Source organism: Erithacus rubecula (assembly GCF_903797595.1).
Source record: "Erithacus rubecula genome assembly, chromosome: 3".
Classification (NCBI taxonomy): domain Eukaryota; kingdom Metazoa; phylum Chordata; class Aves; order Passeriformes; family Muscicapidae; genus Erithacus; species Erithacus rubecula.
In genome coordinates this window covers 56,171,821-56,199,179 of record NC_136689.1, presented here as the reverse complement: position 1 = coordinate 56,199,179, position 27,359 = coordinate 56,171,821, and the positions used below count along the sequence as shown (strand labels likewise).

At 37.2% G+C, this 27,359-nt stretch overlaps 1 protein-coding gene across 1 annotated transcript in view; it reads left to right on the top strand.

Annotated features, from left to right (window-relative positions):
- The window catches only part of TPPP (tubulin polymerization promoting protein), a 61,732-nt gene extending 45,952 nt beyond the window's left edge, over nucleotides 1-15,780 (top strand). The window contains exon 4 of the mRNA XM_079301306.1: nucleotides 7,012-15,780. Within this exon, the coding sequence (XP_079157432.1) occupies nucleotides 7,012-7,206 (195 nt within the window). The 3' untranslated portion in view covers nucleotides 7,207-15,780. The remainder of the gene's footprint in view (nucleotides 1-7,011) is intronic.
- The last annotated feature ends 11,579 nt before the right edge of the window (nucleotides 15,781-27,359 follow it).

The following is a 27,359-nucleotide window of genomic DNA, read 5'->3' as shown; positions in this document are numbered from 1 at the left end:
TTTGGTAGGTGCCAGGATCTGGGATTGTTGCAGATGCATGGCCAAGATTTGTCCAGCCTCCTTTTCTTCCTCTTCCTTGTGGGTACTCAGAGTAGTGCTCTGGACATAACCTGGAGCATATAAAGGAGAACTACAGAGGTACAGGGTGAGGCTGAAGGGTATGGAGCTCAGATCTTGCCTTGCCAGTCCTGGGAGGAGGAAAGATTGGGTAGCAGTGGATTGTATGGCTTCTGTTGAAGATGGGACTTTGGCTTCTAGGACCAGAGAAATGAGGGCTACTCTGCAGGGATGGAATAAATCTAACAAAGTGGAGCAAGACTATCTTTACAAACTAGACTTTCTGATCTGCTGAGGAGACTATTAGACTGGGTATGGAGGGTTACCACAACCTGAAGATGCAAGATCATAAGGGGCAGAGAAGATATGTCTAGGTGACAAATCTGACATGGGAGGTTCTTGCCCTTCTATAAATGGAGCAGGACATGAGGTCCATCTCTAACACTTGCTCACAAAAGCATATAGTGTGAGGAAGGCAGGGCAAATTATCTTCAGAGATGTGATTCCTTGGAATTGTGCAGGTGTTTTCACTGGAGTGCTGCATGGAATGAATAGAGACTCTGAGAAATATATGAAAAAAATTAGAAGAGGGATTGTAGTCTATGTAAAGGCTTATGTTGACAGCATCTAGCTTTGGAACTAGTTTCATTAAAGACTGGTTGTAACATTAAATTGAAGAAGGATTCAGCAACACCCTCACTGAATAAAAGAAAAAACAAAACCAAACAACTTTGTAATATATTTTTCCCTTTCTGTTTTGTCTTCACCACCAACAAGAATGAAAAACTCTTCCTTAGATAAATGTTGGCTCGCTGTTTTTTTTGGAAGGTCATATTAATCAGGCTGCTAGATCCCATCAGCTGGGACCATGTAATGACTTGGACTGTTGAAATGCTGGAGAACTGGAGTTAAGGGGCTAATCTTAGAGAGGAGGAAAGGAAGGTGCCAGATGGGCAGCACCTGATCTGCCCTTATGGCTGGACATTACTTGGTTTTCTCTTGATGGAGCTAGACCTGGGTCAGGCAGATTTAACAGGTTAATGTGAATTTGTTGCTGGGAGTGATGTTGCACCTTTTTGATGTCTTTTGCTCAAGCTCTGGCTGGACTCCTAGTTAGTGAAAAGGTTTAGGTACTGTGCATAGAACTAGAATTTGCAGTGCTGTATCATCTTAGTGGTGTTACTGGGAGCCACTTCATTGAAAGTCCTCACCAGGACTGGTTAAAATGGTGTTACTTTCTGGGATTATTGAAATGGGTTTGCTTATTGTTTTCTTTTGTGTGAGTGTGTTTGTACATGTCCTAAACCAAAGAAACATGAATGAAATCCAAATTTTTTTGAAGCTTGACCTCTGTTTCTGAATTTCTGCAGACTTTTAGTGGATGTGTGTGTATTCCCATGAACTTAAAACCAAAGAAAATACAATTTTGATAGGGAGTTCTGATACACATACATCCCCTCACCCAAAAAAAATGGGCAGACTTTCCCTTTGAAATTTTTTTCCATGTTACATTTCCATGTTACATTTTTTTGTTTCTCACTTTTATAAAGATTGTGGATATTACCAGCACATCAATAACTTTTGGCACAGAAGATGATTTTATGGGGTCTTTTGAGTCCATAAAATTAATGCAGTTTTCCTGCTGCAAACAAACCAAGCCAGTGCAGCTGCAGAGCTTTCAGTGGATATATTTTTCTTCAGCAAACTGCTATATACTTCTGTACTACAGTAGACAAAATACATGTTCTTGACTTCTCTGCTCTCACTTCCTTTGTACTGTAGTTCATTTCAGGGCTGATAATACATTTCTGGAACTAATTCAAATTCTCAAAAATAATGAAATGAATTGTGTTGCTTCCTCTGTAAACTGCTCTTTAATTTATTAGTTATCTTGGGCAGCAGACAAACTCTGTGTAAGTTTGCAGAGCTGTCTTTCCCGAGAAAGGACAAGGGAGGGATGTGGCATTTGTTAAGGTTTCCAGAGTTTAAAGACTACAGCTTTCACTTCCTGTCTTTGGTGTGAGGGCTGTTTCAGACAGACAGTGGTTGGACTATTGGTAATATTGGCAAAATTTGGATGAGATTCATCTAAATTGGATGTTGGATTGTTTTGTTTTGTTTACTTACCTGCACTGTGATCAAACACTGGCATAAATTGCTGATGGAGGCTGTGGGTGTTTGGAGGTGTTTAGGACTTGACTGGAGAAGTTTCTGTGTAAGCCTATTTGAGCCTGGCTGTGAGCAAGGCTTTGTGCTAGATAAAGATTGATATTAAAAGGTTCTTTCCAACTTAAATTGTTCTGTGACTTAGGAATTTTAAGTTTTGATAATCCTCAGGGACAGAGAATCTTCCACTCTTTCCAGGCTTGACCAACCACAGTGCTGAAAAATTCTCATGTGTCTAGTTGGAATTTCATATCTTCCAAATCATGCCCATTATTGTTTACTTCTGAACTGTCTCTGTTTCTAATATAACCACTCTGTTGAGGACATGAATAAGATTTGTTTCTCCCTTTTTTATTCTGAATCTTGATAAACACATTCCCATAATCTTTTCCGTGTATGTCACATGTTCCAAGCCCCTTGCTGCCTTAGCAGCACTTCCTTGTAGACATTAACACAAAGTGAGGAAAAATACTGAATTGCTAAGAAAATATACAAAAATATGAATAAGCTCAACTTGGAGCACTAAATTATTATGTTTCATTCTGTTGTGCTAAGTAAAACTTTCTTCCTAAGAGAAAGTTTTTTAAAAATCAAAAACAGAAAATTGAAGTTCATAGGCACCTTCTGTGATATGCTACCTTTGTGGCTAACTATATGTGCAAATAAGAGATGGAAAATGAAGGATTCTATGGTCCCACAGAAAAAAAAGGGAGTAGGCTGGCACCAAGGAATTTATTGCCTTTAGAATAGTGTAACTAGAGAGATTATATAACTTACTCTAGATAGTAAACAGTTCAATCAGAATTGCTATATGACCAGGAAGAATCATTTGTATGTGAGTCATAAAGAAGGGAGAGTAGTGACTTGCTAATTTGCAAACTGTTCTCATCCAGCCCTTTGTGCTCTTCACTATATTTCTTCCTATATTTTTCTCCACTTAAGAAGGATGGTCACCTTTCTCCCCCCATACCCTTTTGTCCCACCCATACCCTTTTGTAATCAATAATGAGCAGATGGGTTGTAGAGAAGAATGAGCTCATGACCATCCTTTCAGTTGGTTTTGTCTTTTGCTCAGTTTCCAGTTTAGTCTGCATACTTGCTTTTGTTGTTCAAAAATAGAAAAAAAATTTTGATAAAAACAATTGGTTGCACATTCAGTTCATAAAGACTGTTCACTAAAAATAGGTCATCAGTTCATAGAGGAATCTTTATGGATAAACTTTTAATGTTAAGACACTGAAAGTAATGGTACAGCTAATCCTAGAAATCATGTCCAGGTACATGAAGGACAAGAAATTAATCAGGAGTGATCAGCATGGCTGATCACGAAGGGAGAGTTGTGCTTGACTGACCTGTAAACTTCTACAATTAAATGACTGCCCATTTAGATAGGGGAGGAAGAGAAAGTAGTACAGCATCTACCTGGGCTTCAGTAAGGCCTTTGAACTGGTCTCTTAGAGTCTCACAACCCCTCAAGCTATTGCTGTAGAGGCTGGATTGGCAGACACTGAAGTGGATTGAAAGCAGGCTGAGTGGCTGGGCCCTGAGGTGGTGATGAACAGTGCAAAGTGTAGTTGGAGGCTGGAAAACAGTGGTTTTCTGTATGCAGAGGGGTCCATTCTGAGCTGAGTCCTGTTTAAGATCTTCATTAACCATCTTCATGATAGGGCATGGTATACTCTCACTGAGTTTGCTGATGACAGAGCTGGGAGGAGTGGTTGATAGATGGGATGATTGCCATTCAGAGGGGCCTGACAGGATGGAGATCTGGGCTGGCAGGACCTTCAGCAAGCTCAACAAGCACTGCAAAGTTGTGCAGCTGGTGAGGAAGAGCCCTACACACCAGTATGTTCAGGAGGCCATGAAGATGGAAAGGAGATTGGTTGAAATGGTTCTGGGAGTGCTCATGGACACCAAGCTGAACAGGAACCAGGGAGCTCTTCTTGCTGTATGGAATGTTACTGGTGTCTCAGCTGCATTAGAAGTATTGCCAAGCAGACAGGGTGTTCCTTCCCCTCTGCTCAGCACTGGTGAAGTCTCATCTGAAGTCCTGCATTCAGCTCTAGGCTCCCCAGGAGAAAACTGATAAGCCACTGCAGAGAGTCCAGAAAAAGACCATAAAGATGATGGGGGGACTGGAGCATCTCTCCTATGAGGAAAGGCTGAGGGAGCTGGGACTTTGTAACCTGGAGAAGACTCAAGAGTGAATCCATGTATATAAATACCTGAAGGGAGGGTACCAAGATGATGGAGCAAGGCTTTTTTCAGTAGTGCTCAGTCACAGGACTCTTCTGTGATTCTGTGATGTATAGTACCACTACCTGCTTCTGGTTGAAGAGCCCAGGATAGCTATGAAGTTGTTGTATATTCTACTCTGTATTTACAAAGACATTTTTGAATGAAAGCATCTTAGCGCAGCCTTAAAAATGTTCACACAACCTTAGAAATAAAGAAGTATTTTCTTTTTAGTATATACACGTTTGTCATAAGAATGATGGAGAAGAAGAAGAAAACAGAGAAATTAGGCATTCTGCAGGGCCTTGTAGTAACAACTCATCTCTGATCTTTTATAGAGATGTATCAGTTCAGGGACTGAGAGCTTAACATACAAGGAATTAACATTGCTTGGATTTTGTATTGTTGGAAAAAAGGCAAGCCTCCCATTTCATGGAAATTTTGCCAACAGCAAATCAACAGTATTTCAGTTGTTGAATAGTCTGTCACCTGTGGGAAGTGGCACATCAGCGACTTGACATGCAACTTGGGAAAAGGCTGCAGTTCTTAGTAAAAAACAATATGGAGGAAAAAAGAATGTTTGTCTTGCAGCTGCTGCCTTTAATGTTCATTTCACATGAGCATTAAATATGATGCGGGAAGCCTTCTGATCCATCTTGGTCTGAAAGACCAACATGGGTTGTGGGATCACCGTTGTTCTTGCTCTGAATTTGTGCTGTTCCTTCTGTTGGGGCTTTGGGTTCTGATTGTTTTTTGGGACAAAAAGATCACATTTTTAACCTTCCAATCTGTTGCCCATCGGCAGTTTTTTTGTTGGTTTGAAACATGTTACTGTTTTCCCTACAGATTGTTAGGAAAAGGAAGGGCTTTTGCGGCACACTGCTGTCATCTTGTTGCAGAGATGCACCTTATAAGTAATGTGTGTTGTGGTCTTATCAGAATGCAGGTGTCTTGATAGAAATACCACATTTCTCATGTTTACCACTGGAAATAGTTTCCTGGGAACATCCTTCATTCTTTACATGAGCCATTCTATTAATCCTCCTTTTACTGTTTCTTCTTGCATGTTACTATGTGCACATTTCCATCCACTTACACAAGTTTTAGTAAGTATGTTACTAAATGTATTACTATATGCTACTAATGTATTACTATACTATGTATTAGTATATTAAATGTATTACTGTACAAAAATTCTCATGTTTTTATTGTATTTTGTTTATTGAAGGAAAATTTCATACATTTCATGCCACACCTTTGAAACAGAGGAACAGAAGCTGTAGTCTTTTCTTTTTCAAATAGTGATTAAGTTTACCATTACAAATTCTCAGAATAGCAGTCTGTCCTGAGAATGAATTTGGTAAAGGAAAAGGCAGTCAGCTAGAGTTTCTGAGACTCCTCTGTGGATGTGACAGTATGCACATGTATATGCACATGCAGAGTGTATGCACATGTAGGTAAACTGATTTTCTGTAAAGTAGTGGTTTTTAAATACAAGGAAAGCAAATATGTTTTAAGTTTAATTAACTACATATTGAATATATAGCCCTTGTCTTGCATTTGGCATTTTCCTGGTTATAAGGTGCTACCAGGTCATTGTGATCAAGTAAACTGTATATATTAGACCAATACTTCTTCCCTTAGCATTTCATGATACCTACTTTTTCAGTGTAGAAAAATAACTACTTCTGCAAATAGTACTCTTAAGACTGCAAGACAGAAGTCCCTAAAGGTCATTTAGCAATGCTCCAGTGGAGATTTTCTTTCTGATAGTGACAAGTGGTGTACATAAAAAAGATGCCCAGATTTTAGCACTCGTCGTTCATTTTTGCTCAAATGTCTTGTGTGTTTTTTCTTGCCCTGATTTTAAAATATAAATTTAAGAATTTCCGAGTCTGAGCACACAGGTTATCATGCTTCTATATTGTTACATGAAATATTTTTTTTTCTATTTCTATAGTAATTTTTTTTTGTCTCAATGACAACAAAACTGATTTTTGAGGAGCCTGATATGACTCAGTGGAAGGAAAGTCTTTGCTCAGTGCCATTTCATAGACTGCTGATTTGCTAACATTAGAAATAACTTTCAGTCCTTCCAGTTTGTTATTTCTCTCATGAATCCTAGAGTTTAAAATGAAATTGTCTTTTGAAGCAATGAATTCTAGTTGTATTAGAATGCTTCTTCTATATTGGTGGAGTCAGGCTTTTATGCTTTCATGTTGACATAATGGATTTTGAATATGGTTCAAAATGTGAAGTCAAGACTATTTGTATCTTTAGTGTTTAGAACTTCATTCTTAATCAAAAGTATCTCATACTGGGAGTCTCTTCCAAAAGGTTTTGACATAATTTGTGCTGTTTAATTGTCTGCTATATTATTATTGTCATTATATGTAATGGCAAGAAACAAACATCTTTTGCATCCTGTTACTGTGAACGAATAGCAAAGATTTAAATTTTGGTAGCATATAAAAGTATTAAGAATATTAAGTATTAAGAATAGCTGATTTCTGATGTGTCTTTTTGTTTTGTTTCTTTTTTTTCTTCCAATAGAAAACTGTTGCATCTCCAACCGTTTCACGCCTTACAGATACTTCGAAATTCACGGGTTCTCACAAAGAGCGGTTCGATGCCAGTGGGAAAGGAAAAGGCAGAGCTGGCCGAGAAGATCTGGTGGATAACTCAGGATATGTATCTGGTTATAAGCATGCAGGCACATATGATCATAAAGTACAAGGAAACAAGTAAGGCTGAGGGTTTACAACACAGAGGGGGATAGAGTATATATTTGTAAGGATGATGTTATGAATCCCACATGTTTCGGTTATTGTGAATGTTGAGACTATGTTGTCAAGAAGTTGTCTTCAGGAACTGGAACTGATTTCAACATCTGCTGAGCTACTTGCAGCACAATGCCACTTCATTACATTCCTCATGCATATATTGGCAAAAATAAATAAATATGTAGGTATGAAAAGTACATCATTTTGCTGAGCTTTAGGAAAAAAAAACCCAAACCAACAAACAACAAAGCCAAAGTCAAGAGCAGTTATACCACACTTCATCAATTCAAGCAAAATATCTCAAACATTCCTAGATGTTCAGTTGCCCTGATGATGTCAAAGAGAACCTCTTGAAAAGAGGATCTTCTGTAGCAGTCTTTCTGAAGAATATCCCATTACTTGTGCAGTTTCATTTGACTACTGTTTTAGGGGTTTTTTTTTAATGTCTTATATGGGATCTAGCACTTTTCTTAAAACATTAAACAATACACTATTGGGAAGTAAGTGGTAGTAATATAGTAGGTTCTAGCCTGTCATTGTCATATGTCACCCATAGAAAAACTGAAAAAAAAAGCTATTCTAGGACAATATAGGCTCTGAAGTATTTTATGTCAACAGAAAAAGTTGGACAATACCAGCCCTTACTTTCCTCCTGTCTATGGTTTGTGCTTGTTCTTGTGTGTACTGTAGCATGGTTCTGACTGGCTGGATTTGGGTGGAGCTATTGTACTAACCTGAGAGGTGAGGAGCAAAACATTACTAAGAAAGTCTAGTTGAGGATTTTCACAGTCTCTCTTCAAGTTTGCACTGCCTCACATTAGAAGTGAAGGGGGCATTAAGCTAATAGTGCTTTAAAATATTGTTTATGACTAAACACTGCCAATCAGATTGCTATTAAATGAACGTTATTTTGCACATGTTGTCATATAGTCCCTTCAAGCTCTAACATGCAAGGAAAGCTTATGGCCCCTTGGAGTAAGGACATTTATAATTAGTATAGATGTAATTAGATGGAATTTACCCACAAAAAAAACCCCAAACCACTATAACTGGGACTACATTTTAGGATAGATTCATTTGAAGCCAAGCGGTTTGATTCTCCGTTTGCTCTTGCTGCTCTACTTGGGACAGTATTGCTGGGAATGGCTCTCCAGTGTTACCAGGAGAACCAGTCTCACAGGTTTAAGGTACAGGCAGCTGAGTGTGACCTAGCTGGAGTCCAGAATGCCAAAAGAAATTAATTGGAATAAAAATTACTTCTTTTTTAAAATATTGGTTGAAAAGGAGAGAAAAGGCCATTCTGATTTTCTGCAAGAGCTGGACAAGTACCTTGATGTATTACTCTGATTCTCTGAAGTTAGGAAAGATAGGATGTTCAATATTCAAAACCAGCTCTTTGCAGTTCTGCCTTGTTTTCTTTCAAAATGAGCTTGTGCATTGATTTTCATGTCCAGGTCTGAATAAAAGTTAATAGATGTGTTGCTCTCTCCCCACCCATATCAGTATCCAACTCAGAGTACATAAACGTAGGTGAGCAGTGTGTGCTGTCATGTGCCATGCAGGTGAACAGTCTGTATTTGGCCAATGTATGGAAAGGGAACACTGGTTTTCAGCCCTTTAACTGTTCATGTTTTGTTCTGCTGACATTGTGTGGTAGCCTGTCTTGTAACTTCATCCTCAGTGACCCTTTGAGCCCATACATCAGCCTAAAATAAAAACAACAGTAGCAAACAAAAGGCAAGGGCTTCCTTCTGGATTTGGTCATCCTTTTGTTTGTTTATAATTTATTTTGATGTTTGTTTGTGAGTGGGAGAAAAGTTTGCCAAAACACGGCACACGCTCTTGTAGATTTAAATGGATTCTCCCACAGATGACTTTGGTTACCTGGGAAGATTTTAGATGTATGTCAAGATGCTCAGGATGCAAAATGTTCAGCTTTGTGAACCCTTTCCAAGAGTTACCCAGAGTTCTTGAAGAGTAAAAGATTATCCACTCCTATTTTGCACCCAGGCACCTATCACACACCAAAGCAGAAAATAGGATACTTGATACCAACAGTGGCTAAATCATTCTGGCATGGTATTAAACTGTCTAAATGTAAAGAACCTTTTTCATCAGTGGTGACTGTGCACCTGAAGATGGCCCCAGAGTAGTCCTATTTTTTTAATGAATAAAAAGTCTGAGCCTGCAACCCTTGACGAATCTTTTAGCTGAGATACAGCCAAAATCAGTGTTCCTAATTATCCTTTTGACTTTAAGACTTGACTAATAACTCAGTGATAAGTGAAAAGTCCTGGACTCAGCCTCACTAAGGGATGAAGTCCAGCCTACTGCAGAGTCCAGGAGCACACTGTTGACCTGGGAGTTTGTTTGTTGCTAGCTATCTGCCTTGTCTGGCACACTGGGTGACACTTTGCTTTTAGGTACACAAAGGACAGGCTTTTTCTATACCCAAATACAGGGTATTTGGTATGTATGTTTTCATACAGGAGGAGTGATTGGTTAGGAGGATTTTAAGATATAATTAGGTTTTAAGTTGTTAGTTCAAAGTGAGAGAGATCAGCTCACTCCTAAGGTAGAAGGGAATGGAGAGTGTGGACAGATCCAAGCTGACATGTCTAGAAATGGAGTTACAAGAGGCTAATGGAATGAGGTGAGGTTCTGCCAGAGTTTACTTTGCTTGTGCAGTATAAAATCCCTGCCATGAACCAAAGCACTTTATTTGCACCTGATGGAAACTTTGAAATTCTTTCAATGGCATAGTAAGCTTGGGATCAGAACCTGAGAAGATGGTTCAGATAGCAGTATTTTATTTTGAGAAACACACTTCTTTTTTTCTTTGTTTCTCCAGTCTGATAGTTTTAAACCTCAAAGTGATACATGAAAAGGAGTAATTTTGATGTGACAGTTACAAAGGAAAGTTGTTGCTGGGAAGATACTACTTAGTAAAGGCTTTTCTCTTTTACTATGCTTGGTGTGAAAGATAGTGGCTATGAATAAAAGCATCTTATGCAGCTGTGTATTAGGGGTTCACTACCTACCTAAGCTCTTACTATTCCACTAATATTGGTAGGAAATTAAAAGCCTAAGTACTTGCTTGATTATTAGCTCTTAAATTCCAGGCCTGCTTGGGAATGAGGCAAAGTACCTTTTTTTACTCATCTGCTATGCCCTCAACTCTCAGGACAGTAAGTACAGCTTATACCTCAAGGATGACAGGAAAGGATAGCTGAGGAGGTGCCCCATTTTCAGCCCTTAGAGTGTTGTAGAGCATATTGTCTTCTGATGCACCATGCTGCAGACTGTAGCTAAATGTCATGTCTGAAGTAAGGACACGGGGACCTGATAAGGTTTACTGTCCTCTCTTTTTTAGGGGGCATCTCAATTCATTCCATCTAAATTTCCAGCTTGATTTTCAGCATCTTCCACTATGTAGCACTGTCTTACGTGGCATCTATAAAATCCTGTTGTTCCTAGTTATCTTTGCTTTCATTACTATAGTAGATGCTACCAAAAGAAATGTGATCAGAAAGTTCAGATAGCTTTTAGAAACAACTGCCTTAAAAAACAAACACAAATTTAATTAAGTACTGTGGCAGTACACAATCCTTACCTGTGTATCTACTGAAGCTTAATTTGACCATCAAAACCTTTACAAGACCGAGGACAAGAAATGAAAATCCTTCCTGAGGCAAATGAATAGTCATTACAAATAGTTTTCTAAAAATTAACATCATTTTTAAGTAAAATATGCAGCAGTAAAAAGGGAATTTCTTATTGTACTTGCTTACTAATTCCATTTAGTTACTGCATGAGCTTTAGTTGAGTTTCACTGGGAGTTTTGCAACCAACAGTATGGAAATACCAAAACCAAAAATGTTTGTCCTGCTCTTTGTGGTTATCAAAGCTATCACAATAGCATTACTGAGAAGCAGACATTAAAAAACCCACACAATTTCATGAGTCCTATATGAAAAGTTGTAATTAATTGAAATTAAATAGTTAGAATCCCAAGGAAAATGTTAAATATTATACTATAGCCAAAATTTAGCCCCTATTTTTTTAAACCTATAATTCATCTTACCTCCTGTTCATCTAGGGAAGGGAAAGAGATTTCAAAACTACTCACTTGTCACAGCTTGTGTTTTTCATCAGCACAGTGATTGTCTTTCAAAGATATTTTGAATTGAAGTATGTATTTTAGTGACCTTACCTAAATTTAAAATTCTGACAAATTAAAAAGTCTGACAATTGCTTAGCATTATACAAAGCTTTGTTCCCAAATTACCATTTCATTCATCTGTATTTTCCCTCTATTGGCTCAATTAATATTTTTATGGTAGTTGGAATTAGGCAGAACAAAAAGACAAATGACTATTATGGGTTTGACTTGCAAGTGATAGGTATTCCAGCCATCTGTAACCATCTGTAGAGAAAATCCTCATGTATATTCCTCCAAAACCAAAACTTTAAAGTTGTAATTGATAGGTTTTTTTCTTAAGGCTTTTCATAGTTATGAAATGAATTTTAATTCTTTGTGCCTGCATGTATGATAGTCAAAACATAACCCTGCCTTCAGGGATGCATGTATTCTGAGGGCACGTGCCTGTCATCTGTGAATAAGAATTCTCTGTTTGCACTGGTCAAGAGCAAACCTTTTACCTTCCTGATAGAGCAGATGTAACGTTGCACTGGTGTGTGTCCTCTTAACTGGCTGTCAGCCTTGCGTGTGTGCCAAAATAACTACACCTTTGTGTATGTTGTTTGTAGTGTGAATATTGCATTTTTGGCTTGTCACTTAGTTGGTAGTAAGTAATGTAATGCACAAGGCTTGTGTAGGTTTGTGTGTGTGTACACATGGTCTTTGGATCCAGCTTAAGTAATTAAACTGTATAAATGTTGATGAAAAACTTAAATTTTACTAGGGCCAAGCTCTAGTCCTGCAGCCGATGCAGTTCAGCTTGGCTGGCTGGGGACGTTGTCTTTCTCCCTTCATAGCATGAAGGTAAAGATCTGTGGAGGCTTTTATGGTTTTACCTGTCTGCCCTGTTCTGACAGAAATCACTCTTCAGCAATTCTAACATAGACTTAGTGTAACAAGAGGAGTTTCTCCATGGAGAGGAAGTAGGAGAGTTAGGGTGAAAGCAATCTTTCCTCTGAGTGCTCTCAAGAAACCATTTAAAGCTATGCTCTGCATGGGCCCTATATTTTCCTTTGCCCCAGCTTTGTGAAGCAAGTTGACACTCACTATAAACACACGGTTGTTCATCCATTAGTAAGTGTAAAGCTGTGGTATAGTGAGATGGGAACAGGAAACAGGAGTGTCATACACTGCCTAGGGACTCAATTCTTGTTTGGACCTTTATACAAGTAAATACCAGAAGCATAATGACAGCTCTTAAACTTGTGTGAGATTCCTAAAGTCTGCAGTACCTCAAGTTAATGCATGTGTACCTCCTATATTTGGAGTGTTTGCCTATAAAATATCATTTAATATTCAATTGCTCATTTTGTGCAGCCCCCAATTGCCCATTTGGCTTACTTAATATAAGCTGGAAATGATGGTCAGGGTTGTTCTTTTTAAGTCTTTAGAATCCTAGAACTGCTAATAAGCCTGTAGTTGCATTTATGCTTGCTCACTAAACTCAAAACTAATGCTTTGAATGATGTCCCAGCTAAGAATAATTCTTCTGGAAGTAAAAAAATACTGCAGATAGAACCTCCATGTCTTAATTGGCAAAATATTTTATTTTTGCAGAGAGAAATATCTGTTAATATATTTGTTACTTTTTTCATGTTTTTTAGTATATTAACCTTGGTATATTGCTTCAAAAACCCTATGGAGAAGGTGGATTTGAAAACAAGTTTAAGATACAACTCTTGACTTTGTTGTCAGAAAACATTTGAATTGGCTTATTTCGTTCAACCTAATTGATCATTCACTCAAGGTAGACTTTGGCAAGAGTTAGTCTGATGATAAATAGAAGGGGGGAAAATCCAGCCCCTTGGCAGAGCATTCCTGACAGACATTTGCAGTTCTGGTGGTCTGAAACAATTTTTTTAAAAAAGAAGTTATCTTTGATATTCATGCACATGCGCACGTGCATGCACACAGAGCACTACTTGAGGACATGGATATACATGAGGGCAAAACTACAGAAGAGACTTTTTTTCCTCTTTAAACCTTGCATTTAGAAATTGACATTGAAATGCCCAACTGACTAACATAATTTGGAAAAGTGATAAGCTAGTATCATGTTCCATTGCAGCTAAATAGCCAATGTAATAATTTTCAAATACAGTTATACAGCATCTCTTTTTTTGTGAGTTACTGTAAAGCTTATGGCACTGTACAAAGTGAGTTTTGATGTAAACATTTAGAAGGGTCTCTGATAATTTGCTCTTACCTCCAGTTATCTTTATGCAAGATTTTTTACTGCTTTGCACATTTTTCAGAAAACATCAGAAACGTGAGTGAAGTTAGACTCAACCAAATTAAAAATGTGGCCTAAAACTACACTCAGTTCATCCATTTTTGCATTTTTATCAGGAGCTACATTTAGACATGAACAACAAAATAAGGAAAAAATATGGCAGTCTGAGTCCCCACAGTGGTGAATTATTTGAAGTTCCAGTTTACATCAGATGAGTTTCTATATGCTTGCATTTGTTCAAATGCTATTTTTAAACAAAATAATTAAATAATGTGAAATAATGCAGCCTGGGCTCTGTTAAATAGGATTATATTAATGCAACTGAAATGCTGTGTATGTCTGTAATATTCAAGCTAAATATGTATTAGATCTTTACAAAGGCTTTGTGTAAAGTTAGTTGACCTACAAACTGATGTCCTGTATAAAACTGTGTTGGCAAACTACTTTTGTTAGCACTGTAGTGTATGAAAAGGTAAGATTATAGGCAAAAACAAGTTATAGGGTGCCAAAAAGTGTGTTTGTTTTTAATCTTTGTGCTGGGTTCAGAATATATCAGCTTTGGCAAATTCTTGCAGCAGGGAAATTTTTTTGTACAATGCTTATAATACGAAGTAATTTGTCTTTACATTCTTTAAAGCAGAGAAATGGTCAATGTTGGATAAGTATATTGAAATTTATTCTTAGCAAGGTGTTATGTTTCACAGATTTAAATATTAGAGGAGAAATATATATTTATACAGAAGTATAATTTTTGAATGATTTTTCTTTTCAGTCATGAACCATTTATTTATCCGCATTATGCTTTATTCCTTTGCTAGCTTGTTTATCAGTCCATGCTGTTCCAACATCCATTTCTAATTTGATTTAGATGCTTTGATTCTTCATTTGCACAAATCTGGATGTGCATGCTGTCAGGACCTGATCATGAAGGGTGGAGGCAAAACTGTTTTGTCTTTGATTACCTAGAGCACTAAGTAAAATTTAATCATTAAGCAGTTGGGATGTGGAGATAGGTCTTGACATAGTCTTCCTTGGAACACTGTACACTATGATAAAAACCTTCAGTGAAGCTTACTAGTGTTTGTTCTTGTTTTCATTTGTCTTTCATCAACCAGGAAGCTGCTGTGTGCTAATAATTACCTGCAATATTTCTAATTGCAGGCATTGCAAACATTAACATGCAGCTGTACTAGCCTACTGTGTTCACTGTGAAATTTTCAACACGGTAAAAATTTTTACATGATCATGTAACCTTACAAGTTTACTTTTTCTCACTAATTTAACACTGAATCTTCTTTTCATTAGTGCAAAAGATCAACTTGAGCATAGCATTTCTAAATCTTAATATAGTAGATAAACATGTCCTAAGCAAAGATTTTTAACCACTTGATGAAGGGGGCCAGGCACCGTCCAGTGCAAAGCACACTGGACAAAATCTTATCCCCACTGCAGCCAGTTCCAAAATTCTAGCTGGTGTTAGCAAAAGTAGAACCACCATTACCAAGGGGTTAATAAGCTTAGTATCCATGACAAGAGGTTATGGGGGAGCACAACAGTGATTCTCTATTTCCGTGTCTTTGTTTCTGTTAACTTAAAACTACTACTCTTCAATCTTTAAAATAAGTAAAAGAAACTTGAAGGGGGGAATCATATACTACTAGTTTGTACTAGGTTTTTTCAGGAAAAGGAAACAAATTTATATATATATATATATATGCAATATATTTTTACACTGTTTATTAATGCTAGAAAGTATTAAATGTATCACTTTATCTGTGTGAATGTTAAAGTAATGACAATGTTATGGATGTTTTAAACCTTTTGAAGTTGTCTTGTTAAATTCTAAACCCACATTAATGATGGAAAAGCTACTTTGTCTGCAACATTATTGTTGATGTTTTAGGGGAAAAGTTCAAGTGCAGCAGTTGTTTTAATTAGCACTGTAAAAGCTTGGCTTGACAGGTTATAGTGAAATCCATATTTTAAACACCATTTTGTTAAAGCATAGCTTCTCATAAAGTACGTTACTGCTGTTGACTGACTGTATAAAATTGTATTTTTAGTTGGTAAAGTGATCAATAAATGTGTTACTACATCAGTTCTGGAATTTATTGAAGTAAATGGCATTTGCTGATAAACTTTGTAAGCAACGGTTATTTTACAGTTTTGATATTAATTTAGTTGCTGATGAATTTATAAATTACATCAAAATACTCTCTGAACATCCAGCTGTCTACTTCTGAGCAGAATCTATTTTTTCTTTACTGTTTATTTTCCTGGTTTGAATAATGACTAAAGCTGACCATTAATGTTTTGAGGATTCTAGTATGATGCTTGAATATCTGTTATAATGGTGATCCACCAAATGAGATCTGTCAGGGATGAAGCCATTTGTTCTTAACTAGCTACCTAAGATAAATTGATCCTCAGTGCAAAAGCTGGAGTTACTTCTCTCAGTTTATTCAAGTGGTGTTGAGAATATTTTACTTGTAAGGAAAGAAAGTCATCTCCTACATAGAACATTGTTTTAATGATGTTACATCCAAAAGCAAATATGAACGTTTTGTTTATAAATAACTACATCCCTCAGCTTTCCAGTAGCAAATACACCATTATTTTATTCAAGAAGAAGATTGAACTATTTAATTCACAACTTTTGCATAATTATTAATGTGGCAAAAAAAAGTCAGTGTTGCTCTAGAAATGCAGTAGTGTCAATTGACAGTTTAATTGACAAAATGAGCAGTCAGTTGCTAACCAGTGATTAGCAACTGCAAGGAAACATAACTAAACAGCTCACAGCTACCCTGTCTCTTTTCCAGTTGTTCTCAAAGTGGAAATGATATTCCTTTTTCTCACACACTAGGCAGCCTTCTTTAGAACTGCCTTTTAAGTGAAATCTAATACAACTGTGTCCTGAGATAACTTTTCTTCCTGCATATAGACCATAGACTATCCCCTCCTGTACTCCTTTTAACTCTTAGCATGTATGGTTACTGAAACTGTAATTTTTTTTTTACTATTCTGTTATACAATTCTTTACTATTCAAAAAGCCTTCAAGATAGGGGAGGATAGTGCTCTTCTGCCCTATGAGAATATATGACACTGAGATCTGTATTTTCAAAAAAGCTAAGGATTTTTTATTATTTTCCTGTGGAACCTCTAGAAATGCCCACTCACCCCTACACACCACTTACACATCATGACTTTAAAATAAAATAACCTCCCTCTGCTAGGATGTGTTCTCTTTACTCCAGGAATGCAATTATTTGGGCTAGTTTTCAGTCTGTGTAGCTGCACTTGCAATAGGTATGCACTCCTGCTCTTGTGTCCATACATCACAGGCTGATCTTTCCTGGTTCTGTCAGGCTGTTCTACCACAGCCAGGATTGCACAGACACAGCTGTGGAGGCAAAGGCTACCTCTGCCAAATCTGAGTCTTCAGGGGACTTAACCTGGTCTTCTAGTTAGTCTGTTTTTATTCATTTCCTCAGCTTTCTATTTAACTCACTGCACTGATTTTTTAATAATGTAAACTAACCCAAACACACTGAAAGTTCACATACTTGTTGATAAGTATTCATTAAATCCCCTCTCAGTCATCTCTTCTACATAACAATAGTGGATATATATGGAAGGAACCAAAGGCAGGGATGTAGGTGGTCCGGGGAGGAAGAAGCACAGGGAAAATTGAGGGATAAGAGACTAGTCCCTGGTCTGTGCAGTTATTTGGTGACACCCTGGGTCTCCTAAGTGCCAGCTGCCCTGTCTTACTAAATCTAATTTCTAGCTATTTTCTTGAGTGAGGGGATTTTCTTTCTGTGTACATTTGGCTGCCAGCAGATACTGAGCTGAACCTAGGCAGCGAGCAGGGGCTTTAGCATCAGTTACCAAAGCATTCAAAAGACTGGGCCAGTTCCATGTATGTCTCTGAGACAGCTGGAAGCACATACCAAAGGGACCAGGCAGTCCATAATAACTGCTTGGAAGGCTGCATGATCTGATAGTGTGGGTCTCTGCACAGGAGATAATAGAATTTCTGGGATAGTTACTCAGCTGGCTGCACATCTAATCCCAGTTACTCAAGGGATCCAGTATGTGCTGGTCTGCATTAGGTAGGAAGAGAATGATGACATGGGATTGTACCAGCAGATGAAGTGTAGATGTGACCTTCATAGACTTGCATGTCCAGATTCCAGCAGGAGGGGAAAATAGGGATCTAGGCACTAGCCATTGGATAGGCTGCCTGGAAGGAATTTTTTTAAGTGTGGAGGATTTCTGTCTATCAATACTACTATCATAAAACACCTTTGCCTTCTTTGCAATGGTACTAACATCTGTTGTTGCCTGTATTGTTACAAAAATGTTGATTTGTTGTGTTTCTTAACTGATAATAGCTCCTATTAAATTGCTCAAATTGAGTGTCAAGGCATGTGCATGTCTGCTAATACTTGATAGAAATTAAAGTTCTTTACATTAATACCATTCAGGCAACCATTTTTGTTCATTACCACAGCTAAATTAAATTATTTTTAAAATATTTCCTTTCAGTAGTATTTTGGTAGATTTATTCTATTTTAATAGTACTAATATGAACTTTTACTACAAAGCAAACTCTTTAAAGTCACATTTCTTACATGTTTCTTAGTGGAAAAAATCCTTGTAGTCATACACTGACATTTATTCAGTGAGAGTAGGTTTCATATGTTGACGTCACTGGACCAGATGGAGTATAAAATATGAAAAGTATAAATACAGTTTTTTTAATCTGACATTACAGTTATATTTTTATATGTAAAACATATCAATATATATATATATATATACATATTAAAATCGGTATAAAATGTTTCTCATTTGAAATTCCATCTGTCAGCAGCATGAAGTGCTGTTGCATGTTAATTTTGGGATCTAATTGCCATGACATAGACATCCTGAAGGATGTAATCTTCCTTTACTTAAGTAAATCCTGCCTGCCTTAAAGCAGCATCACAGCATTTTTTCCTATATCCAGTCTTTGCTTGTTATCACCTTCTCATCCTCATCATCCTCATAAACAGCACTTGACAATGGCTTTCATCTTGAGCTGTCTCCTTCTGCTCTTCTCAGTTTCTTGTCTGTCTGCTCTGTGGTTTCCCACCCTGTGGGGAGGGAGGCACCCATGACTGGTTAATGCTCGTGGTCAAAAGGAATGACAAAAGTCAGAGGGGCCACGAAGTTTTATTAGCAAATTACACTCTTGGCATGGAAATTGGTATGTTAATCCCTGACCTACTCTGCAAGCCAGCAGTGGGTTTTGGGTTAAGGGGTAGGGTCAGAGGGAAGAGAGAAAGGAAGCAATGAATTAAAGAGAGGAAGAGAGAGAGATCGATCATCTCTATGGCCAGTGGGATGTGCAGAACCCTGGGGATGTGTGCCTGGGCTTGATAGGAGTTCTACAGGTGAGTTTTGTCTGTCCTGAGGACAGGTTTCTTGATTTCTTTGCAGATTAGTTACCATTTGCAGTCTGTTCTTTCACACCTGTCTGACATGGTTTGTAGGGTCACAGGGGTGGTCTCATGCCCTCCTGCTGGCTTGGCCCTTGGTTGACAGTTCATGCCTATTTCTTTACTGATGCTGTCCTTTGTTGTGCCTCGAGAGACTAGAACTAGAAGGATGTTTGTCCCTGCTCCACCTCCACATGGTCCTCTTCTCCAATCAAATCTCACTGGAACAATCCCCTGTGGCTCTCTGATTATTGGTGTTTGAGACAGACACATCAGCCCCTTGTTGTCTGGGCTTCTGCAAAGTCCGGGCTGTAGTTTGATCTCATTTAAACATTACCTGGGATAATTTTGGACCAAGTAGCATTTCTAATTCTTTTTAGAAGTAATATGAGATTGTCTTAAAAATTTCATTTTAACCGGAATTTTTACTTCTCTGCAGAAGGCAGACCATATAACAACTCCTGTTTTAATTACTGAATAAGTAGCTGTTTTCCTCAGATATTTTACATCAACCAGAATGCCATTAATTAAGATTATTGATGTCATATGTTAAAGTAAGAGCACTTTATGATGTTTCTAAATACAATTGGATGTTGAACAGGAAACATGAATTAAGCCTTATTTGTGATAAATTAAGAAGTCCAGGATATGAGCAAATTTAACTTTGCCAATGAAAGTCTTCTTGCATTTCTATGCAGATTCAATGACTACATCTGGAAGAAAACCAAATCTTACTGCTAAAAAGACAAAACCTTTTGTCCCAAAGCCTGCACAGTATGATATTGCTAGAGTAGAGCAGGGCAAGTGTCAACTACCAAATACCTAATGCATGACATTGAGCTGAAACCCAAAGGTCACATCCATTTTTCCTATCACACAGGAGGAAGGAAGCAAAAAGGCTTGTGGATCAGTTCCCTGTCATTTCCACTGCAGGATATGTGTCCTTTATGTCCAGTATTAGCTCGAGATACTCCTCTGTACAGCCCATGTGCATGTTTTCCTCCACAACACTACCTCCAGTTGTTAGCAAAATTCCCTTATGTTTAGCTAAGCCATTACCTCCCTGTGCCCCAGAAGCACTCTGACACACACTGCCTGCTAAGCAAGAGACAATTTTTGGCCAATGTACACAAAACTCAGCCAGCCAGCCACCACAGGTATACACAAATGACTAAATCACTGAAGATTGCAGCCTTTTTTTCTTCAGTAAAGACACTATCAGAAACTTGTATGACTGTTCTTGTGTTGGTCATCACCTCTGTGCTCCAACTTCCATTTTATAAATTGGACATGTCAATCAGTGTTTTTTCTGACTTGCAGTCTGTGTCATTTTTCATCACAGTTCTGCATGCGACTCCACTAATCCACATTGCAACTTCAGAGTAGGATTTAAATAAAAGACAATTATGTATTTGATAATTTTCCAACACCATCTTCAGAGAAGAAATAAAATTTAAAATACTACACTGTATGTATGCTTGTATCTTAGTTAGAATCACAAAATAACTCAGGCTGTAAGGGACCTCTCACGTCTTCAATTGTCCAATTTATGCTTAAATGAGCTCTCTGACTTCAATGTCAACAAAGCTGCTGCACAGTGTTCTGTTGAGTCATATTTCATAAGTCATCTCCAGGTGCCTGACCAGTGGAAAAAAAAATCCTTCTTTTACAACCAGCTGGATTTGTCTTTGTTGCCATGGAAATGCTAGCTGCTTGTCATTTTACTGTGTGTGTTGGTTTCAATCTGGTTTCATCTTCTCCATATGCCCCCATGTGGGAGATAGTAAATAGATTCTCCTTCTGCTCACTCTTCCCCAATTCTTCTCCAGGGTAAACAAAACCATATCTCAGCCTATTCTTAGTATGTATTCTAGGCTATACCATCTTCTCTGGGCTCTTGTGTTTTATGACCTCTTTTTTATGTGGGGAAGCCCCTAAGTGGAAAACTGTACTGCTTCAGAAGTGCTGAGTAGAGGGAAATAATTTCTTCTATCAATCTGCTCTTGTTGATAAAGCCAAGCTTGCACTGAAGTCATCGTCAGCTCACTACCCAAGCAAAGCCCAAATTTTCTGCAAAGCTGGTACATAACCTGTCAGATCCTGCAGCTGCTGCTGGGGTTTATTCTACCCAAGGTACCACTTTGCATTTGTCTTTGCTGAACTCAGTTATCTCTGCCAACTTCTCAGGCTTGGTTAAGTAAACCATGTCCAGTTTGTTGTTTGCTATACATTTGTAAACACAAAACTCCTTGTAATTCAGAAATTATCTTGTTGCTTTGGGATTGGAATAGGAAAAGCCATGTAAATTTACTCAGGATACATTTATTCAGAATAACTTGCTCTATTGACTCACCTTTTTAAAGATAGATAGAATCACACGATCATAAAAAAAACCCAAACAGTTATAACTGAAGATGATGACCTTGATTATAAGTTGATGGGTCCACTTTAGACACCTAAGTTTGAGCATGCTGAGGAAGTTATGTGATTTTAGTAAATTACAGTGTTTTTTTTCTTGTTCCACAATTTTCTGGCTGCATATCCAGAAAAACAAGTTCTTAAGAGAAGCAGGAATAGAGATACTAGAGTCTATGGATTCTCCATGTGAGCAAGTTCTACATACAACATGTGCTGGAGAGTCATTTCAGCTGTAAAGAAACTAGACAACACAAGTACTTTTTGGAATATTTATAATGATTAACTTTCTATATGCTCCCCATAGCTTTAAAGAAAGGAGGCTGATAAAAGTATTTCAGTGACAGGTCTGGCAAAAATTATGTAAAGCCTTTATTTTATTTACAAGTAAATCATTGTGAGAACTTTTAAAATGTAGGACTAAATACCTGATGTGTTAGCTGTCTCCACAATTAAAATCAGATGGCTAAAATAAGTCTGCTAAATGATAGCAGTTAATGGCAGCATGGTTTGCCTGAGAACAGCTCTGAAAGTTGCAATCTGCTAGGCAAGAAGGTGACAGTGGAGCACTGCTGAACTGGAAAATGTGGGGCAAGCTAAAAATTATGCTGTGCCTGTATTTATGTGAGCATACATATTTTTAAAAAAGATAAAGTTATAAAAAGAATTCACAGAAAATCTTAAAATTAGTCTAATTGTAATTACAATATTCTAATATTGTATCTTGGCATAACAAAATGATAGTACTAAAGCTAACGTTCAAAACAATAATTTTTTTTTATTGCCAAAGGGGTGCTTAAAGGCACAATATGCAGTTACATATATACAAAGGACCAACAGAATGGAAATTTAAATGCAACCAAAGAGCATTCAAACCAGGTATTTCAAAACAGCAGCCACATTCTGAATACATCAGAAATCCTTTCTCCCCTATGCTGACTGGTGATATTCAGTTCCCAAAATGTTTCAAGGTTTTAAAGCAAGCTAGCAGGAGCATAGGATGCTAGTGTTGAAAATGAATGTCTTAACAAGTCCACCAATGATGTATGAATGTCACGACTAATTGATGACAGAGGATGCCAACTGAAAAGGTGCCTCCAGAGTGAATTAATGCACAAGAAACTGATGAGACTTGTTAGATGTCTCTATATCTGTGCTGCTGAGCATGCTACAAGACAGCTATTTTTAAATGAGACGTGATGTACCAGAAGCATTCCAGCCACTGAAGCATGAAGCTGTATGTAACCAGTTCACCACACTGCAAGGCTGCAGTACTATATGTGTGATTATCTTCAAAATAAAAAAATATTTAGGCAAAATTCAAATGGTGAGTGAAGTCTTGCAGGTTTTTTGAGTGTTCCACTTCAGGTTTTTCCCAAACTCACCTAACTCTACTATTCACTTTTGAATGAAGCTCAAACTTCTGTGAGAGCATTGCAATATCACTGTTTCAATTTGTATTTGTATTTGTATCTTTAATTGTTTGATTCTGTTGCTTGGGAAGACCTAATTTTAATGCATTATCTGTACTAAATTGCACCAAGATACATTTCACTCACTTATCTCTCAATGGACAATCATCTATAAAAGGAGTTGATTAAATTAAGACTTCTACAAGTGTTTAAGTCAGGAAGTATGAGCAATGCCAAAGAATCTTTCAGATTTGATTGATAAACTATCTTTTAATTCAGTAATGTTATCAGTCAATACTGAGATGGGTAATAAATGTTAATGTAAAAAGTAAGTGCACTCAAGATAGCATTGTAGGACATGAAATCGATGCTGAGATAGTAACTGTACACAAAACCTTGACAAATCATGTAAATCTCGCCATTTTTCAGAGGAAAGAAGATTTTAATTTCTTTTAAACTCATATTTCGGGGAAAGGTTACTTTGTGATGGCCATTTTGACAAAATCCATTATGTTACATAAGTTGCTGAAATTCATCTCCCGTTGACAGCACATTTTAGAACTATAAGGGAAGCATTAGAAACAAACTTGCTGACTTTGTGTTAATGATACTTTTAGAATATCTAGGATTATAAAGAGTGCATGGCAAATTTAGAACAGCAACATGCAACAGCAAGGCATGTAGAAAATTTAGTTTGGTATTGAACAAAAATAATTTTTGACAACAGGCTCTGTGGCCAAAATTGATGTCTAATGTCAGTAGCATTGGGACTTCATGTATTAGGAAAGCTGAATACTGTTTGAATATGATGACTATTCTTTAACTTAGTCTTATGCATGAAATTATGTGGTTTCTTTCATACAAAGGTAAGTGTGCAAACTGTCTGCTTTGAAATTTTGTAACAGGGAAAATTGAACAAATAAGTTTACTTGCGAAAAATAGTACAGAAATAAATCCGCAAAAGTCACAGAAAACATAGGAAGGTCTCACAGTTGACTTCCACTCCAAATATACTTCTTGCTATATTGTTTAGTCAGTTATTAGTGTTAGTTATACTAGTAACTATTAATAGAAGTAACTATCTTCACTGTGGCCTTTGATATCAGTGATAAACTACAATAAACTACAATGTGGATGACAGATGGAAGTTTACAAAGCAATAATATGGCAATTTGTTTTGCAGCTCCCAAGATGATTAAAAACAGCACAGCTACCCAGGGGAAACAGAATCTAGCTTCCCTGATCTACTGTAACCAGAAGCAAAGACACTTCCAAGGAAAAAGAAATAAAGCCATCTTCTCAAAAATAGCTGTGTATACTGTCAATTTGTAAGTGGGATTTATGTATACCTGTGAACACCTGTGAATTAGTCAAGTCATATCCTTATAAGACTAATATAAAAGCTTAAGTGCAAAATATAGTAGTTTTGTATTTCCTGAGTTTTACTGTGATCTCCCACTTAGTCTGAACTAATTTTATATTTCCAAAATACAGTCCAGACTGATAGAAATTTGATATTTTACAGAAGCCGGAGTAGCTCAAAATAAGAGTCTTTTAATTTAGGTGAGCATAAAATTAGAAGAGGAGCAAGACTAAATTAAAAATTCTGACTTTAATATTGACATTCATCAACCTGTGATGCATCAAGGTGACCTGATCTAAAAGCTCACATACCATGGAAGAGAGGGAGATGACAATCCTTTCCCTCTGTTTTTTCATTCTCTTTTTCATGCTTCCAATCAGAAGTTGCCAATGCAAATATTTTTTACCTTGCACAAACTCCTGTGTTCTCTGGATTCTGTGAGCTCATGTCATATGTCAACTTGCCAGAAAACAAGTTGATCAGGAAAAAGAAGACTCTCTTCTCTGCTAGATTAATGAACTGAACTGACTGGAAGAATTGTCTGATGAGTGCCAGAGGGAAAGCAAAGGAATGTACAGGAGTCTGTGGCCAGGAGCCATGGATCAGGGAGTGAGGTAGGATCTCTGCCATGACAAGGAGTGTACAGGAGTAAAAGCTGTCCTTTGTTTCATCAGCAAGGCATTAATTTCACTCCTTTTCTTTTCATGAGAATATTCTCATTGTTACAAACCTGGAAAAAATAGTGGTTTTATTTTTGTATTACCATTGCAAAAAGCTATAAAAAGTAGAACTAGCAAGTTTCATTTTAATTACAAAATTAGTGTAATGCATGACAACCAGCTTTTAAAGCAGCATGAGAAACCTAAGTACTATTTCTCCTTTGCCACTTCCAGTCACTTGTTCCAGTTCTATCATAATTTTCTGCATTATATCTTTTGAATAATGTCAGGTATTACATCACTACAGTTAACCAAACTGGAAAGCTGATCTGGTTGAAAGATAACCAACTGGGGTATTTTTTTGCTATTCAAATATATATATAAATTCTTTTAGATTTATTTCGGCATTCAGCCATACAAACATCTAGTGTTTGTGATAGGAAAGCAGCAGATATATTTGTTTTTGCAGCACTACTGCTCAGCTTCAGTTCACGTATAGACTTAATTGCTATCCCACCTGAGTCAGAAAAACTTCAAAAGTAGTAATATACTGATGCTATTTTTTCAATAAAAATAATTAAGTACCTAAAATAACTCTAAAGCAGATGCCTTTTCCTTGGTCCTAAAAATTTAGTCAGACACAGGATGATGGATAAAGGGTTTTTACTATGGTATTTAGTAAGGATCTTTAAAGTGCACCACTTCACCAAGGTGGAATGCATCAAAATGCACATCCCTGGTAGATCACATATACAATTTTATAGACCTTGCAAATCAGCACATCTAACAAAGATGCCTCAATGAGCAGCTTGAATGGATAGCATGGTATCTCCCCATCTTGAAGAATTCTCCCCTGGAGGGACCTAATCCTAATTTCCAGGATGTATTTTAAAGAGACCTTGGTTTCCCAAGATAGCTTAGGGCTTTCCAGCCTCAAACTGCCAGGCCTCTGGGATGTTTTGTCTTCTGTCCTAACAGAATACCAGGACTATGCTAAGTTATTAGACTTAAGGAATATAAGTATGCATGCTAAGACCACTGAAGATACAACAACAACAACAACAAAAAGGTATATAAAAGGTTTATAAAAGAAAGGGCAAAAAATCATCATGGCATCAAAACAAGTATTCAGGATTCTCATGTGAAGCACCTGGTATTCCCATGATGCTGCCAAGAGTTCTGTGTTCTGCTGTATTTGAGTTCCTGTGAAACCACAGTTACTATTAAAGAGAAATTCTTCAAGTGTTGTCAGTCCAACATGCAAAGGCAATATGTTCTTCTGCATACTCACCCACTGGTGCAATATAATCTTTGTGAAAGGAAAAAAGTTAGAAATAATTATCCAAGCTCTGAGTCTACTTCACTCAGACTACTGCCAAAGGTTGTTTTTTTCCAGCTGCTCATTTTGAAATAGACTAAATCCATACATGTATTCTGAAGTGTCTTCTGAATAGCTACAGAAAAATATGTTATAGAATACTGGTGATCAAGTGCAGAAGTACAGTTACCATCTCAGCATGAAGCTTACCCCCTTTTTAGGATACATGTCTCAGGAATCATCACCTCATTTACAGTGATAGGTCATAACTGGAATTAAGCACTGAAAGTCCCTCATTTCAAAAATGTAACTATAGCAGTGTTGCTCTGCACAGCTGACAGTCCTAAGGCTTTCAAGATTTGTTGTGTATTGGTTACATCTTTCTTAATCCTAGTTGTTAAGAAAACTCCAACCGACCAACCAACCAACCAACCAACCAACTTCCTTACCACCAAACTACCCAATGCATTATGAGAGAGATCTAGAGATTTCAGGTGACAATTTTTTTTCAGAGAATTTCTAAAAGGAGTAATTTTCTACTGTCAGAAAGGAGCAGGGATGGCACATGACCTACTTCAGAGCAAAAGGACAGTCCAGGTGGGAGCATGACTGGGAACATCCATAACCTCAGCATATTTATAAGAAAGGCAGGTAGTATCTGCTACACATTTTAATACTTAATTGGGTTAGTACAAAATGCATGATGAAGCCATTCTGCAGTATATCAAGAATTTGGTATTAAACAAAAAGAGGAAACTTTAATTTCTTGTTGCTGCTTCAGGGACTTTTTGGGTGATTTTTTAATGATACAACTAGTAATATTGATCACATGGCAACCTTTGCAAAAGGCTGGTAGAAAATACTGTCTTTCAATGCCACCTAATATAAAGCCAGTCCTTGCTCAATACCCTGCATATTCACACTCCAGGATAAGAAAACTGCTATGCTTCCAACTTCTCCTTGAAAGCAAGTATTTATAATAGATGCATATGCAAATTAAATCACTCTCATATACATGGAGAACACACAT